The sequence below is a fragment of the Castor canadensis genome, chromosome 11, assembly GCF_047511655.1.
Source record: "Castor canadensis chromosome 11, mCasCan1.hap1v2, whole genome shotgun sequence".
In the NCBI taxonomy this organism is placed as follows: Eukaryota; Metazoa; Chordata; class Mammalia; order Rodentia; family Castoridae; genus Castor; species Castor canadensis.
In genome coordinates, this window is record NC_133396.1 from 23,858,088 (window position 1) to 23,875,371 (window position 17,284).

At 54.6% G+C, this 17,284-nt stretch overlaps 1 protein-coding gene across 6 annotated transcripts; it reads left to right on the top strand.

The window, feature by feature from the left end:
* Positions 1 to 3,048: 3,048 nt before the first annotated feature.
* Stac2 (SH3 and cysteine rich domain 2) lies at positions 3,049 to 16,506 on the top strand. 6 transcript variants are annotated; one of them, XM_074045893.1, is made up of 13 exons: positions 3,049 to 3,295; positions 3,403 to 3,573; positions 10,139 to 10,184; positions 10,302 to 10,445; positions 10,883 to 10,980; positions 11,125 to 11,215; positions 12,295 to 12,410; positions 12,505 to 12,577; positions 12,675 to 12,736; positions 13,382 to 13,479; positions 13,830 to 13,881; positions 14,210 to 14,347; positions 14,917 to 16,506. In XM_074045893.1, the coding sequence occupies exons 1-13, from the start codon at positions 3,095 to 3,097 to the stop codon at positions 15,019 to 15,021; spliced, it is 1,395 nt and encodes a 464-aa protein (XP_073901994.1). In that variant the 5' UTR covers positions 3,049 to 3,094; the 3' UTR covers positions 15,022 to 16,506. The 6 variants fall into 6 exon arrangements, with proteins under 6 accessions (XP_073901994.1, XP_073901992.1, XP_020027834.2 ...); XM_074045891.1 differs by having other exon boundaries at positions 10,139 to 10,445; XM_020172245.2 differs by having other exon boundaries at positions 3,049 to 3,265; positions 10,139 to 10,445.
* The last annotated feature ends 778 nt before the right edge of the window (positions 16,507 to 17,284 follow it).

A 17,284-nucleotide genomic window follows, 5' to 3' on the forward strand; every position in this document is an offset into this window, starting at 1 on the left:
GGTGTAGGCCCTGAATTCAAGCCCCAGTACAGCAAAAAAAAAAAAAAAAAAAAAAAAAAAGAAGGAAAGAAAGAAATGAGATGAGAACAGGCTCTCTCAACACTCTGACATCATACTGCACACAAATCTGAAGTCACCTAGTTCATCCTCCATCCCAGGGGTCCCAAAGGCGCCCATCACTCTCCTAACTTAGCTCTCCTACTAAGAGGTACATAAGTAGTCTTCTTGCCTCTCCTGAAGGACCTTTCTAAGGTGCAACTGCCTTTTACTTTCCTGGAGCACCTGACCCTTGCTCTGCCCACCCGTCATTTCTGCCCTCTGAATCCTAACAGAGATAGGGTCCTCCCTCCCCAGGAGAAGCTGGCCTGGCTGCTTCAGCTCTGTCTCTGAGCCACTGCAGTGGGAGTTGTCGGCACTGAGAGCAATGACTCAGACTGAGTTCATGAAAGACTGCTCTGAAACACAAGCCTGCAGCCAGAAAGGACATCCAGAGGTCATGAGATCCAACCCCCTGTCTCCTCCACACTGGCCCTACAGACTTCTTTCTGATGTCCAGCCCAGATGGGTCCCCCCACTTCCACTGCCCTGGTTTTCCTTGGCTGCTGGTACCACTGGTTCCTCTGGGAATTCTTCCCTGTGATTAGTCAGAATCTGTCCATGGATAGCTGCTTCTTCATCTGCTCCCCCATGGACTGCCAGGCTCCAAATGGCCAAGGAGAGTGAGGAAAGGAAGATGTTTTCTTCTTTCTGCCTTGGCAAAAGTACTGGGATAATTGTGGGGTATGGGGGAGGTGAATATGAACAAATTACATTGTATACATATGCGAAATGTCATAATGAAACCCATTATTTTGTAGAAGAAAACAAAGTAAAAAGTATTGGAAAAGCATAAATCTCCCAGACAGAAAAAAAAAAAAAAAAAAACTCTCCTTGTGGTCTTGCCTGGACTGAGTGCCTTACTGCGAGGTCTCCTGCGTTGTCCAACAGCGAGGGTGGGGTGGCAGACAGTGGCAGAGCCACCATCTTGCAGACAGTGAAGTCAGGTTCTAAAAGATTTTGTTGCCTTGGTGCTGCCCAATGCTACAGTTAATTAATGACTATACAGGCATTGGACCCTAAGGAACCCAAAGCCCCAGCTCTTCGGAAGAAACGGGGTACCTCTGCTAAGAAGCCTCCAAACACAGAGGAAGCCTGTTTTTTCTTGCCCAGTATACATGGAGGGCATGCTCCAAGCATCAATGCTGGAACTTCCCAGGGAGGGAAAACTGGGCTTCCTGACTGGGCAAGAGGGAGAAAGACAATCTTCAGAGGGAACAGGGTTCTTAGAAGGCTGGTAGTGAGGCGGGTGCTGGTGGCTCATGCCTGTAATCCTAGCTACTCAGGAGGAGAGATCAGGAGGATTGTAGTTTGAAGCCAGCCTGGGCAAATAATTCGTGAGACTCTATCTCAAAAAAAGGCTTCACAAAAATAGGTCTGGTGGAGTGGCTCAAGGTGAAGGCCCTGAATTCAAGCCCCAGTACCACAAAAAAAAAAAAAAAAAAGGCTGGTAGTGAGTGGACCTTTGGTGAGACAGGTTTGAAGGCTGAACTCAGGCTTCACCCCAAGTCCTTTCAGGAAAACCAGGAGTCAGAGGGAGTGGATCTGAAGGAGGGGGAACTAAGCACCCACTACCACAAACTCTGTCATTTGCCCTTGCCCTACTTCTGCCAAATAAATCTCTATTCCTGGCCTCAGTGACCTGCTCCAATGGTGAGCTCATCCTTGAGAGGCCAGCAATCCCGAGCCGTTCAGCCCATCCTTCAGGCGTCACATAAGGCAGGACACCCCAGTGCCACCATCCACAGCAGAGGAGGAGGTGGAGTTAAACTCAGAAGTCTCTCCATCCACACCCTCCTTATCTCTCTTTCCTTGTTAGTCAGGGCCAGAAGCAACAGAAAAGAAGGGACTGGAGGTGAGGGGACTTGGAGAAATGGGTCCCAGGTTATCAACATGCTTTAGTAGAAGCGTCTTCAGACCAGCCAGGGACAGGACACTTTGGAGAGTAAGAACCTCTTCCCCTACCCTATCCTGCTCTAACTCCAGTTGTGGTTGTGGCAGGAACTTTGAGAAGGTGCATCTTAGAGAGGCTTGGGAACTTTGAGTGTGAGGGTGGAGTCCATACCCCAAGACTAGAAAGAATTACGATTGCCCTGCTTTACACAAGGAAAAATTATCTAGCCTGAAATTTGGCCCATTAAAGTTGTTTCTTCTTGAGGGGCGTGGTGGTACATGCCTGTAATCCTAGCACTCTGGAAGCTAGGGCAGAGGATTGCTAGTTCCGGGCCAGCCTGAGCTATGTAGTGAACCCTTAACTCAAAAAAAAAAAAAAAAAAGGACCAGGCACCAGTGGCTCACTTCTGTAATCCTAGCAACTAGGGAGGTACAGATCAGGAGGACGGCGGTTTGAGGCCAGCGCAGGCAAATGGTTCGCGAGACACTAACCCGAAAATACCCAGCACAAGAAAAGGGCTGGCAGAGTGGCTCAAGTGGTAAAGCGCCTGCTATCAAGTATGAGGCCCTGAGTTCAAACCCCAGCAAAACCCCTATGCCATGATCCATGTATTTGAAGAGATCCTCTCCAGGGCAGAGAGGCATCAAGTTAATGGGACAGAGGGCAGGTCCCCATTCTTCCTTCACCCAGGTGCAGCATCTTCCTACTGCACTATCATCTCATTCTCAGCTATTCTGCCCAACCTATTTCTATTTCCTGACACCCCATTCAGACTCCACTACGATCGTCCCAGCCTTCCTTCAATCACGTTACGCCCCCTGCCCCCGCATCTCGGGGTTTTTGGTATAAAACTACCTCTTCCACCTCTTTACCCTCTAAGCCCCTCCCCATCTTGTCGAGCCCCCCAAAGACTCCGCCCATCAGGCCCTCCTGGCCACCGCGGCAGCCAATAGCTGAGAACCTTCATTTGCATAGCGGCGCGGGGGCACGTTGGAGGAAAGGGGGAGGGACCAGGCGACCTCCTAAATCAAAGTTGGGAGGCGAGGACTGGGCGGAGGGGCCGCCGGGTGCCGGGCTGGGGCCGGAGCGGGGAGGGGGAGGGGAATGGGGGGCGGGCGCAGAGGACGGAGGAGCCGACCCGACACGGACAGCTCCGTCGCTCCCGCCCTCGGCTCATCCCCGCATCCCCACTTCCCTCCTCCTCCCGCTGCGAGCAGCATCCTCTTCAGACCCTCGGTCCTCACGCCCGGGGTCGTCCCGCTTCCGCGGCTCCGAGTAATTGCTTTCAGCACACCTTCCACCCAGGCAACTTTCTCCACCTGCGCCCGGGGGTGGGGGGCTGCGCTGCCTGGGAGGGTTTCTCCTGGGGTTCAGTGGGGGGCAGCCTCTGGAGAAGGGCTTCTGGATCCCAGGGAGACGCCCGCCACCTGCATTCTGCTCCCAGCGGGCCTGCCGTCGGGTCTCGGCGCCCCCTATTCCCCTGTCCACCAACCATGACCGAAATGAGCGAGAAGGAGAACGAACCGGATGACGCGGCCACCCACACCCCCCCGGGGACTGTCTCTGCCCTCCAGGAAACCAAGGTAACTCGGGGGGCGTGAAGCCTGACCCCTGTCCGGGGCGCCCTGGCCTCTATGGGCTCAGGAGCCTTGGGGTCAAGGCAGCGATCGGGGCCCGCGTGATCCCTAAGACTGCGCGCCTTGACCTGGAGGGAGCAGTGGGTTCGTGACCAGGGGACTCAAGGAGCCCCCCCCGCCCCCCCCCGCACACACACACACAGGGAATCGGGAGAGGAGCGGACGCGCTCTCGCCACCTCCGGGAAGGTTGTAACTCGGCTTTGTTGGAGGGAATCGGCGCAGTGTGTGGCTGTGTGTGTAGCGGCTGTGGGTCGGTGTACGCGCGCGTGTGTGCGTGCGAGGCGCACGCCCTCCCGTGGCCGCCAGATCTCTGTCTGCAGTTCCGTCCGTCCTTCTTTCCTTAAAGCCGTGTCTCTCGGAATGGTCTCTACAACTGTCTGTCTGTCTTGGTGTCCTCTCTGTGCGTCCCTCTCGGTTTTTCTCGGCGTCTCTACAATCTTCTCTCTGAATCTCAGGGTGTCTTTCTCTGACCCACAGCAGGCTCGCATTGCCCCTCCCAGCCGCGTTAGGCTTGGGGACGATGGCCGGGGTGCGCAGCTTGCGAGTCCAGGCTGGGGGCTGCCGCAACGCGGGGCCGTCAGTCCCGGGCGGGGACCCCGAGTGTTGTCGCGGCTCGAGAGCAGCAAGAAAAGCAGCCCCACCCCCAACTCCGGGAGCGGGGTGGGGGGGGCGGGCAGAAGCAAAGGTCATCGTAATTAATGAATGTCATAATTAACCCTAATTATGTATGATTGTTATTCCTGCGGGAGTCGCAATGAATAAATTATTCCCCAGTGAAGGCAGGCGGAGCCCAGACTCAGGCGTTGAAAGGGGTGGGGGGAGACCTTCGTTCACATTCGACTCCCCCCTCCTCTAATCTGTCTGCTCCTTCCCCAAGTTCTTCCCGCAAGAAGTTCTGCCGGAAGCAACCTGAGCCTGCCTGAGGATAGGGAAAGAAGGGGCAGTGCCCCTCCCCAGACTTCAGGCCAAGACTTCCCTCTCCCTCAGCCTGGTGGTGTTTTGTTCCCATTCTGCTACTGCTACCCAGGGGAGAAGGGCTATGAGGACCAAAAATGTGAGAGGTCTTGGGCTCCCTAGTACAGCCAGCTCCTCTGTAGCTCTTCCTACTGTCCCTCTTCCTCCTTACTCTTTCTTGACCACCCCTCAAAACATGAGGTTAATTCAAGGTCAAGGTCATCAAAAGCATGACCAGGGTGAATGAGGCTAAGGTGGAGGCTAACTGAGGTGCACTAGCTAGCTCCCCCTCCTGAACAGGGAACCCATTAGGCCAAGTATCTGTGCGCACTTGACCTGCTTCCTTCTGAAAATGAGACTCTGGGCTCTCAGACCACAGAATTAAGTCCCCCTTAGAAAGCCAAGTCTGTCCTGGGAAAGGAATGAGGAGATACTGAGATGGAAGGACATTTCTTGGAATATTTGTAACAGCTTGTCAAGCAGAATCACAGGAGATGAGCCCCACCCTAAGTTCCAACACCCCTGACCTCCAAATCCACAGTCCCCCTGCTTGCTTTCCAGGGACTTGGGGCCTCCAAAGGCTTCCCACATCAAGGCCTGTCTGCTGCAGTCCCCTAGGAGCTACCCAAGGCAGGCAGGAGCAGGGGCAATGCCGCCTCAGCAATACTGCAGGCTGCAAGCTCAGCAATATGAGGAGGGGTCAGGGCCTGGCAGAGCCCTGCCTCCCTCCTCCCAGTCCAAGGACCCTCCAGTGTCACCAGCTCTGGGTCTGAACCATGGAGATTCAAGGAGCAGAGGAGAAGAGGGATCTTACACCTTACTGGACCCCTCTGTGCCAGGCCAGTTGGAGACTTGGCCTTTGCTGCCTGCCCCCCACCCCCTTCACCCTGGTGAAGTATTCAGAAATGACATAGTGACCGGGCTGTGGAGGCATCAGAGGGCTATTCAGCAGGAAAGAGGTGGACAGGGGGAGAATTCAGAGCCCTTGCCGGCCTCCTTCCAATCCCCCACATAAACCTGACCCACAGAAGCTTGTGTCGCTAGACTTTAAGGATAGAGAGATGGGAGAGAAGAGGAAGGATTGGCCCATCCAGCTCACTATGAGGCAGGTACAGTAAAGGGCCTGGTGCCCATAAGGCACCTAAGCCAACATTCCAGGCTTATTCATCAGTTTAGTTCCCCCAGGACATTTCTTGCCAGCCTGAGCCCAGTCCCCAACTGACCCTAAGGCTGGGTTTCAGCCCTGCACTTCACCTACTCAATGATCTTCCTAGTGGGTCTCCCCACCTCTTTGGGTCTCCAGTCATATCCTACCACACTGGGCTTGCTCAGTGCCATCCCCTGGGAGGACCCCACCATGCCAGCTCTGCCATCTGAGTCAGCTTATGCCACATCCGCCACCACCCACTGCCAGCTGCCTAGTGCCCTTTCAAGAGATGCTATGGGAAATTGAGGAAAGAAGGGGCCTCCAGGGATTGATAAGGTGGGGAGGAAGCAGGCCAGCCAGACCCTGGCTCTGCGAGGGAATTTAGAAGAACAGACCTGGTGGCCCAGGCCCCAAGCCAGATGGGCTGCAGGTCAGGTACGTTGGGAGGAAAGAGGATCTGGGCCGACCAGCTTGCCAGGGTACATGCAAGGAATAAGTCCCAGGACAGTGGAGGCACCAGTAAAATAGATAGTGGGGAGTTAGAGAAAGGTCCACTGCAGAGACCAGGAGCAAGAATACCTGGCCTGGCAGAGTAGCTAAGCTAGATATCTCTGGAGTAGGCAAACATGAAGCCATTTGGCAGAGGTGCCACCATCCTACCCTCTGGCCATAACCCGAGACATCTGCCAGTCACCCCAGGTGGCATGTTATTCTTTTCCACTTCTCCACCCTCCTGGGATCTGGGGCCTGCAACTGAGCCAGGGAGTTGGTAGGCAGAGTTGAGGCTGCCCTGGTGCTAGGGAACATTGTGTTCCAGAGGCCTCTGGTACCTTGCAGAGATGGCTGTTGGCACTGAGACCTTGGGAGTACTGTACCAGGAAAGGGCATAGGCTGGAGAGTGGGGAGACTTGAAATCTCAGCATACAACAATCATTATGGAAGTAATGGCTTTGGGAGGGGCATGAGATCAATGTCTTCACATATTGGAAGGGCTGATGTGTCTAAGAGGGAGTAGCCCTTGCTGGAGCCAAGGGAGGGATGAGGGCTCATAGTTCAAAGTTACAGGGAGGCAGGTTTCAGCTCTATATAGGGAAGCACTTTCCACTGATTATAGCTGCCCAAAGATGAAATGACTGTCCCAAGACAGCGTGTGCTTCCTATTGCAAGAGGTGAAAGGTGACCAACACCTGTTCAAAGGGGAGGTGCCAGAGCATTGCAGCATGATGGGGTGGAGACTGCTATAGATGGCCAGTCCTTCAGGTCCCTTCTAACCCTAAATTCCTCGATGGAGCTGGTGGACAAGCCACCAGCTGAAGGCAGAAGTGGGGGCCAAAGAAGAGCCCCAAGCAGCGGGATGTTTCTGGTCATTTAGATTCAGCAGCTAGAGATACTGATTCAGGTTCTAACTCTAGTAGTCATCAGCTTAGGACTCATGGGTAAGTGATTTAACCCCTGGGAGCCTCAGTTCTTTACCTGAAAACTGGGACAATAATGGTCACAGCCTCAGAAGGTAGCATCAGGATTAATGGAATGCCATATAGAAAGTGCTAGTTCAATTCCAGTGCTCTGAGAATGACTGCTTCTCATAGATGCAAGTTTCTAAGTTATTCATTCATTTGGACCCAGATAGAGGCTTGTATTGCCCAGACTCTCTCTCTCTCTCTCTCTTTTGGTTGTAACTCAGGGTTTCGCACTTGCAAAGCAGGCACTCTACTGCTTGAGCCATACCTCCAATCTATTTGGCTGTGATTATTTTGGAAATGGGGGTCTTGCAACCTATTTGTCAGGACTGACCTCAAACCACGATCCTTCCAATCTCAGCCTCCCAAGTAGCTAGGATTACAGGTATGAGAGAGTATCTAGTGGCCTCCCTCTTGGACGTGGGGAAGCAGGTTCAGAGAAAGGAAGTAAAGTGATTTGTGTGCAAGCAGCACGTCTCCCTAGTTATGCTTCCCATGTGCTCTATGTCTGAGATCCCTGGGCAGAGTAGTGTGGGGGTTCAGTTGCCTTTTGGGGCCCACAGAAGCCCCCAGAGTCCCATTCAGCTCTGGATGGCCACAGCCTGACCTGGGCTGATATTTGTAGTCTAGTTAATTGTCTCTCTGGCATGCCAGCTCTATTCCAGTGCCCAGGCATCTGGGGCCCAGGGCCTTGCTTCTCATAGATGCACAAAGAACCTACAATGCTCTCCAGGAAGCTGGAGCAATTCAGTGTGCCAGACACCCCAGGGCTCTCACTTCCCAGCTGGCACACCAGGGCCTGCCTTGTGCCCAAACATCCCCTCTGCTTCCCCTCCATCTTGCTGCCTTCTGGCCTCCCAGCAGCTGGAGGGGCCACTACTTCCATCCCCTTGGCACATGTGCCAGGCAGGCAGCCACAGCACATAGCACATAGGCTGCCTGGTATGCCAGCCAGGAGCCCTGGCCAAGACTCCCTTACCTGGAGCCGGGCCTACAGCCCCCCTTTGCTATCACTGGTAGAAAGGAGTGGACAGGGAGGGAAGAAAGGTCCCCACACCTTGCTGTGGGCAGACTCCATAAGGGTGTGTTTGGGTGAACAGCGGAAAGAACTCCAGCTTCTCTGAGTTCTGACCCTGAGCTCCAGAACATGGACTCCATCTAGGGTTCCAGCCACTTGCTCATTATGTATTCAACAGAGGCACACTGACTGAGCACCTACTGTGTGCTGAAGCCCTGTGGGGAGAATTGTGGTGACCATGGCTGCCCCCAAGAGGCTCACCGTCTCCATAGAGAATGAAAAGTAGATAGCAAGAGGAACCTGATTGAGCTGTAATGCAGGTTGGTTCTGGCACAGGTGCAGAGGAGGAAGTGGTTCCACTAATGGACTTCCTGCAGAAGAGCCAGAGGGGCAGGGGCCCCTGGGAGGGTATCGGGTGGATAAAGAGGGTAGTAGCCAGACACAGGGGTCACACACCTATAATCCTAGCTACTTGGGAGGCAGAGATAAGGAGGATCACGATTCAAGGCCAGACTGAGCAAAAAGTAAGACCGTATCTCAAAAATACCCAGCGTAAAAAAAGAGCTGATGGAGCATCTTAAGTGCTAGAGTGCCTGTCTAACAAGCATGAGGCCCTGAGTTCAAACCCCAGTGCTGCCAAAAAGAGAGAGAGTAGTAGTAGTAGTAGTTGTAGTAGTAGTAATTAGATAAGGCTGGGAAGAGGTCAAGTTCTGGGGCCTAAAATCATGGATGAGTTCAGGAACCCTCTAATCTGGGCTGCAGTGGAAGGCATGGGTAGGAAAGGACAGGTTTGACCAAATTGCAAGGAAAATCTCGAGGCTTGTGGCAAGGGCCTTTGACTGTGTTCTGAGGAACCATGAAAGGTTTTTGAAAGGGTTGAGGAGCACCTCCTTGACAGCCATGTGGAGCATAGTGGAACCGGTAAGGGTTGGAAGCCAAAAGCAGGGCAGGGGTCCATGACCCTGAACTGGACTGGGGAAATTGGGTCTATACTAAGACAGGACTGTGGGGGTTATGAGGTGGCTGCAGGGGATGGGCTAGAGAGATATTTGGAGGGTCACCTGAGGTTCTAGATGAACACTTCTCTCCCTCTCAGCCTGCTGGAGAACACAGGTGGAAAATTGAGGCCCATGAATGCTTGGCCCCCAAAGAGGTTTTGTTTTTGTTTTCTAACTTGAGTAAAAGGTACACCCATATGATGAAATGCTGTGTAGCCATAAAAAAGAATGATGGAACTCTTTATGCATTCGTACAGAATGATTTCCAAGATTTACTACTAAATGAAAAAATTAAGGTGTAGGAAAAATAGTATAATACCTTCTCTGCAAAGAAAAAAGAAAGACTCCTAAAATTGTTTCTATCCAATTTCACATAAAATCTAGTTTTGTTTTGTTTCTTTGTTTGTTTTGGTGGTACTGGGATTTGAACGCAAGCCATTGTGCTTGCCAGGCGAGCATTGTGTTTTTGAGACAGGGTTTTGCTATGCAGCCCACGCTGTCCTTGAACTCTTGTTCCTCCTGCCTCAGCCTCCTGAGTGCTGGGATTATAGGTGTGAACCACCACACCCAGTTAAAAGTCTGGATTTCTTTTGAAAAGTGGAAAACTTGACTACGTTGGACTAGCCTTATAGAGAACTTCCACTGGCTACAGGAGACCAGCAGCAATTGTGCACTTGCCCAGTCAGAACTTCCTTAAGTTTTTGTTTGCTTATTTGTTTTCGGCAGCACTGGGGCTTGTGCTTGTTACTCAGCCACTCTACCAGCCCTGTCAGATTCCTGCAGGCTCTGGGAGGCTGGAACATGGGAGCCTTTCTCAGTGCTTCTCCTTATCCCCCACATCCTCTAGGAGGGTGCCACAGGAGACACCCTGTGGGAAGCTGACTGCAGACCAGCCTCCTCTAGCCTCCCACTCTGCTCCTCTTCTTCTCTCAGCTCCAGAGATTCAAGCGCTCGCTCTCCCTCAAGACCATCCTCCGAAGTAAGAGTGTGGAGAACTTCCTCCTTCGCTCGGGCTCTGAGCTCAAGTGCCCGACCGAGGTGCTGCTGACGCCCCCAACCCCTCTGCCCCCTCCCTCTCCACCACCCATGTCCACAGACAGGGGCCTGCCCACCCCAACCCCCTCCCCGTGCCCAGTCCCACGCCCCCTGGCACCGATCAAACCAGTGAGACTGCACAGCTTCCAGGAACATGTCTTCAAGCGAGCCAGCCCTTGCGAGTTGTGCCATCAGCTCATTGTTGGTAGGCACCTGAGCCCTGTGGGCAAGGGGAGGCCTGTGGACAAGGGAAGCAGGCCACGGAATTGCCTGATATTGGGCTCCTGCTACACGGAGCCCCAGCAGTAACTGTTAACTGTGCCTCCTTATGAGCATCGTGGGCGCTGGGGTGTAGCTCAGTGGTACAGCACTTGCCTAGCATGTATGAGACCCTCGGTTCCATCCCCAGTACCACAAGATACATAAATAAATAGAGTGTCACCAGAGGGTGACTGTGTACCTAATGTTGCACTGTGTTCACTACACCTTGGCTTTGCTGCCACTTCATATCCTGACTGTAACAAGGCAGTTGCCAGGCTCCGAGGCTGCTCTCTCCCGGAGCCCTCTCTGGCCTTCTTTGTTCTTGTGAGTGGGGGTGCCATCTCTTCTCAAATCCCTTTGTTGAACCCAAATCCTTTTTAGGGAACTCCAAGCAGGGCTTGCGATGTAAGACCTGCAAAGCGGGTGTCCACCTCTGGTGCTCCGAGGAGATCTCCCACCAGCAATGCCCGGGAAAGACAGTGAGTGGGGGACTGTCAGGGGGAATGAGTGAATGGATCCCTCAAGCTGGTTCCTCCTGTGGAGTGGTCCCTGGGCTTGGGAAGGACCAATCTCTCCATGGGCATGACCTCCCCTTGTCTTTTTTCTGTGTCCTCTTGCCACAGTCCACTTCCTTCCGCCGTAACTTCAGCTCTCCCCTCCTGGTGCATGAGTCATCACCAGCCTGTGCCATGAGCAGAGAGTCCCCACCTACTGGTGAGTGTCCCCCCCCCTCCTCGTGCTCACAGCAGTGTGGAGAAATTGTATTCCTCAGCTGGACAACTGTGTCACTCTGGCAATGCCTACTTGGTGCTCCTAGTGCTTCTCTTCTCTGGATGCCTTTGTTCTGAATGTAGGTCCCATTCATTCATGCATCCAACCACCCTCCCTTCAACCAGCACTTTTTTCAGTACCTACGAAGTGCCAGGCACTGTGCTAGACACTGGGACATAACACTGAGGGTGGACTTTAAGGTCTAATAAAGGAAATGGACAATTTCACAATTTTTCATCAATAACCGTTCAAATGAGTGCCTCAATAAAGAACAAAGAATAAAAGGCATTCTGTCTTCATCTGCAATCAGGGAAGGCTTCCTGGAGACATGAATGATGAGGATCTGGGGAAGACCTGTAGCCGAGGGAGGTCTGAGGCAGCAATGGGCAAAGAGGCAATAAAAGAAGGACAAAAACTGGGGCAGAGGGAATAGGAGGTATGCAAGGAAACAATGGGTACCAGGCCTTGGGATCCATTTTAGGAGAGCGTTTTGGACTTCTAAGAGAAATCTTGTGTTTTTATGACAGCCCCTGGCTACTGTGTGGATTGGCGAGGCTGGGGTGAGATAAGAAATTGAATTGGGAAGCTAGGACGGTTGTCAAGAGAGTTTGGTAGGATTAGGGTTGTAGCCCAAGTGATAGAATGCCTGCTTGGTAGCAAGCGCCAGGCCCAGAGTTCAATCCCCAGTACCGCCAAAAAAAAAAGTTTAACTTGGCTAGTCTGGAGGCAGTGCAGATGGAGAGACAGCAGATTCTAGGGATGCTGGGGGTAGGACAAGGGCTTGCAGTAGCTCTGGGGAGTGAGGGCAGTGAGGGCAGCGAGGAGTTAGGAGGCTCCAGCTCTCTGCGTGGGCACCTTGGAAAGACACAGGATTCCATTGGGTTGAGGAAGACATAGGAGAGGCAGGTGAGGGGGGGATGCTGAGCCAGGTGACCTGACCAGGAAGCCAAGGATGGGAGTGCAGGGCTTCAGGATGGACTCAGGCTGGCAGCTCGTGCCAGGCCTTGAGGGTGGATGCTCAGCAGGGACCAGTGGGAAGGTGGACCCAGTCTATGAGACCCTGCGCTATGGCACTTCTCTGGCACTGATGAACCGCTCCAGCTTCAGCAGCGCATCTGAGTCTCCCACGCGGAGCCTGGTATGGTGGCCACAGAAGGAAAGCCTCAGGGGAGGGGGGTCCCTGAGCCTGACATTGAGCTCAGGGCTGAGCCTGTCCCTCTCCCTGTTGCCAGAGTGAGCGGGATGAGCTGACTGAGGATGGGGAAGGCAGCATCCGCAGCTCAGAGGAGGGGCCCAGTGACAGTGGTGAGTGGGAGTGGTGGAAAGGACCAAGTAGCAGGAAGGGTTATGGGGGAGCTGCTCCCCATTGCCTCACAGCCTGGCCCCATCCTGGTGTCTCCAGTATTCACAGCCCCAGCTGAGAGCGAAGGGTCAGGACCAGAGGAGAGGAGCCCTGGACAGCAGGTAAGCCCGAGGTGGCGTGGAGCCCCAGATGTGGGGGCAAAAGGGGCTATCACTTCTCCTTATCACTGGTCCATAGGTCAGTGAGAGCATGGTGAAGGGGGAACCCCCCTGCTCTAGGGACAGGTAAATGTCAAGGTGAGAGGCACAAGAGATGCTGGAACCTTCCCACTTTACTGATCCACTGCCTGTTGCTCCCACTCCTGCTCCCCTAAGTGCAGGCAATTTCAGGGCACAGCAGGCAGAGGGTGTCCCCCCTCTCCAAGTTAGCCCAATCCCCAGGGTGGGCGAGCATAGCCAGTAGGAGGCTCTTTTTCTTTTTTTCTCGGTACTAGGGATTGAACCCAAGGCCTTATGTATGCTTGGCATGCACACTACCTCTTTACACATGCCCCAGTTTGTTTTGTTTCTTTGAGACGAGGTCTTGCTATTTAGCCCAGGCTGGCCTCAAACTCGAGATCCTCTTGTCTCAGCCTCCTGGGTTATGGAATTACAGGCATGTACCACCATGCCCAGCTTTTTGCTTACTTTTTGGGACCCACCACATCCCACCTCATGGTGCCCCTGGGCAGGCATCCTCAGTGCAAGTAGACAGTGAGGGGAGCAAATGTGTTACCCACCATCACTGACCTAGAGCTTCTCCCACAGCCCCCCAGGTTATCCTTGCGGAAGGATGTGGGGCCCATGTACTCCTATGTTGCACTCTACAAGTTTCTGCCCCAGGAGAACAACGACCTGGCTCTGCAGTAAGTCCTCCCTGTGGTCTGGTCCCACTGGACAGTTGTTGGGCTCCAACCTCAGGGCTCTGCCCCCTCCCCCCTGCTGACCTTGGAACAGGAGGGTGAGGGGGACTTTCAGGGACCTTCTCCTGACACATTTGAAGCTGCTGGGCCCAAACAGAGCCTGAGTTGCCCATGGTCTAAAAGTGATCGGTGCATTCTATCACCTGCCCCTCTTTCTGGGCTGTTCTGGAGACAGCCTGCTGCTGTACTATGGCCACAGTGTCCTCCAGGAGCAACGGGAGGCCTCTCCTAGCTGAGAGGGGCATGCAGGGTGCCTTGATGTCCACATGCTGCCCCAGCTCCCTCCTTTGCAGACCTGGAGACCGGATCATGCTGGTGGATGACTCTAACGAAGACTGGTGGAAGGTGATTTTGCAGGGCAGGGCATGGAGGCACTCTGGTTAGGCACTGCCCCCAGTTTCTCTCCAGGCCCCAAAAACCTCCCTTCTTCCAACCACCACCCCTGGCAAAGCCAAGGACCAACCCTTGGGCTTTGCTGTCAGTTTGATCTTCCCTGCCTTAGCTTTGTCGCCTTCCCACCTCATGCCCTTCCTGGCCCAGAAGCCACAGACTAGGGGCTGGAATCATGTCAGCCAGGATCTGAGGATGTTGGCACTGGCTCTGGATGGAAACTGGGTCTAGAGAAAGGAGTGGGGGTGAGGGGTGGGGGGCTCACTGCCAACCTCATCCCCAGGGCAAGATCGGCGACCGGGTTGGCTTCTTCCCAGCCAATTTTGTGCAGCGGGTGAGGCCAGGCGAGAACGTTTGGCGCTGCTGCCAGCCCTTCTCCGGGAACAAGGAACAGGGTTACATGAGCCTCAAGGAGAACCAGGTGGGTCTCTGGGCCCTAACTTAGGCCCTGCTGAGAGCACGAGAAAGGGGTGCCAGGGTGGGGGCAAATGCCCTGGGGAAGGATCTTGTAGACTGGCACAAGAGGGAAAGCAGATTAGAAGAAGGGCCATAGGGACCTCCCAGCATCCCTATAGAGAATTTGGCATGATGGCTGACAGAGACAGGGGGCTGAATGACATTGGAGGCATTTGGAGTAGGGCAGGAGCGCTGGGCTAGGAGTCCAGAGGCTTGGGTTTAAATGCTGACTCTGCCTCTGGTTTGCTTTGTCACCTTGTGTGGGTCCTTTTCCCTCTGTTACCTCCTCTGTGAAATGGGGGTGGGGCAAGGCATTGGACCAACTAGTGTCCAGGGTCAGCCCTGAAGCTGGTGTCTGCTGGGTCCTGGTCCTGCTGCTAAGCACTGCACCCTCATGGCATCTGCTGCCATCAACCCGGAGAAGGACTCCATTCACATCTCACACTGGGTCCGACATCCCTGGAGGCCAGCAGCAGCACTTGGGCCAGTGCTTCAGACCATGTCAGGCCTCAGCTCTGTGTGTCTCCCACCTAGATCTGTGTGGGTGTGGGCAGAAGCAAGGATGCTGATGGCTTCATCCGCGTCAGCAGTGGCAAGAAGCGGGGTTTGGTGCCAGCCAACGCCCTGACTGAGGTCTGATGAGAGCCAAGAGAACCCAGCTGCCACCCTGGCCCATGCCTGGCCCTTGCTTCTGGACCAGGCTGGGGGAGAAGGCACCCTGGCAACACCCTTCTTCTCCTTGCCTCTCTCCTTGGTGCCACGAACAGTGGCTTAGGAGCCTTCAGCACTGAGGGAGGTTTATTTCTTGGGTGGGATGCCCTGACTGGGTTGATCTTCTGGGACTTGGGAGGGGAAAGGAGAAAGTGGGAAGGAATGAGGAAGCTGCAGGTAGGTCCACCCAGTATCCAGGTACCCCTAATCTGGTTGCTGCGCTGAGTCCCACCCTGGGGAGGGTCTCTGGGGAGTCCCCTGCTGTATCGTCCAGAGACTCTTCACCTGCCCATTTGACTTTGCATGCCTGACCTGCCTCTGCCCACAGAGCCTGTGCTTGGGTCTATGTGCGTCTGCCCCTTTGCTAGTGGGGCCTTGGAAGGGGGCCTTTCTGTGTCTCTCAGCCCTCCACCCTGGCTTGGGAGGGGACCCAGGGCTACAAGAGGGCCCTGAGTCCACCTCTTGGTCTCACCACCTCTGTCAACCCGTCAATTCTCAGGAAAGTTCTGCAAGAATCTCCTATTACTTGAAACTTGGGCCGACAAAGCAGGGAAAGGCTGAGAAGGGTGTGACAAATATGAGACTGTCCCTTCAATAAGGATAATCACCACAGAGCAGTCTCACCCTACCTTTGTCTACTGGAAAAGAGCAACCTGGACACAAAAACACAACTGAGAAGACTGGCCCATGCTTGGTCAAAGCAACCCCATTTCACTGTCAGGACTCCAAAAGTGCCCCCACCCCCACCCCACTCACCCTCCCTGCACTCTCCAAGAACAACCAGCCAAGGGAGCCTGGGATTGTCAGTTTAGGTCTCTCCAGGAGTCCCACCCTCAGGGCTGACCTTCGTACCCCCTCTCACTGGGATCTCCAGGGCACAGAGTTGTTGATGTTTTGGGGGTCCCTTTTTTCTTTTTTTTTTTTTTGCTGTGTCTGCTCCCTTGTCCTGGACACAGAGCTCTGGGAGAAGGAAGGCATGGGAAGCAGACAAGGTAGGTGAAATGGTCTGCTCAGCCACGGCCACGCCACCGTTATATAGGGGTAGTAGGAACCCCTGGGAGGGGGCAATACAAAGAAGACCTCTCCCTTGCTGGCTGCAGCCCCACTGCCTCCAAGCTCAGAGTCTCCTTTTGTGTCCTTTGTTATACCAGCCAGTGCCACCCCCATATTGGGCATAGTCACACCCTCCATACAGTGAGAGGGACACAGACTCTCCTACCCAAAAGACCCTGCCCCTCTTTCTCCCCAGCAAAGGTGGGGAGGGGCTCAAGCCACACTGCCCTGTTTGCTGCCATGAGGCCCACCCCCAGCAAACTCCGGGGAAGGCCGGATGCCCACTGTACTTGAGGCTGCATGATGGGTCTGTTGGGGCACTGCTGAGCCCCAGACCCCTAATTAAATGTTTCTGTCTCACCTGTCTGCTCCGTGTATCTGACTGAGATAGAGGAAGGACATGAGCAGGAAGTTGAGATCGTGGACCTCTGAGAGGACAGCAAGGGGCTGGCACTAACATGGCACAGCACATGCCTCCTCACACTCTTCCACGGAGGTAGCCCGAGGAGGGCGGGATCTGGGACTGCCAACAGCTGGGAAAGATGCAGAAAGGGCCTGAGGAAAGGGGCAAATGGAGGTTTGGGGACGCTGGAAGGAGGGGTGGGGAGGCGGTCACTTTCCAGTTCGATGGGCACTTCAATCGCGCAGGGGGCGGCCCCCCATCTCCGGGGCATCAGGACTGAGCTTGCTACCCGGAGGTGACCTTTCCCCCGAGACCTGCCCTTCCCAGCCCCGGACAGCGCGGTACCCACTGGAGATCAGCGTCGCCCCGCGATCCCCAAGCCCGAGACCAAGACGCTGACAGCCGGGACAGTTGCGGACATTGAGACCCTGAGATGACTCAGTCCCGCCTGTCATTGGGAACCCATCATCGCGAGCCTGGCATGGGGGGCCTGGCGTTGGCCCCTCCCGGAGCAGCCGGCCTGCCGCCCACCTGCTCCGGCAGAGCACCCTCCTTCCAGCGCCTGCCTAGCCGCGTCACCGCCGTGGCGAGCACGTCCAGTGCTATTTATAGTCTGAGGGCAGAGTGAACAAGCACTAGGCGGGCTGCAGGGGTGCCAGGGCAGCGCGGGCGCTGCCAGGCTGCAGAGGGTAGAGGCCTGTTCCTCCTGACAGGTACTCCCTTCCCTCCTGCACC

What these genes read in the sequence shown, in the direction of transcription:
- Stac2 (XM_074045891.1), top strand. Translation starts at nt 3,095, where the DNA reads ATGGGGGGCGGGCGCAGAGGACGGAGGAGCCGACCCGACACGGACAGC. An exon ending in GTGCCATCAGCTCATTGTTG is followed by an intron (nt 10,446 to 10,882) that starts GTAGGCACCTGA and finishes AATCCTTTTTAG; the next exon opens with GGAACTCCAAGCAGGGCTTG. An exon ending in AGCAATGCCCGGGAAAGACA is followed by an intron (nt 10,981 to 11,124) that starts GTGAGTGGGGGA and finishes CTCTTGCCACAG; the next exon opens with TCCACTTCCTTCCGCCGTAA.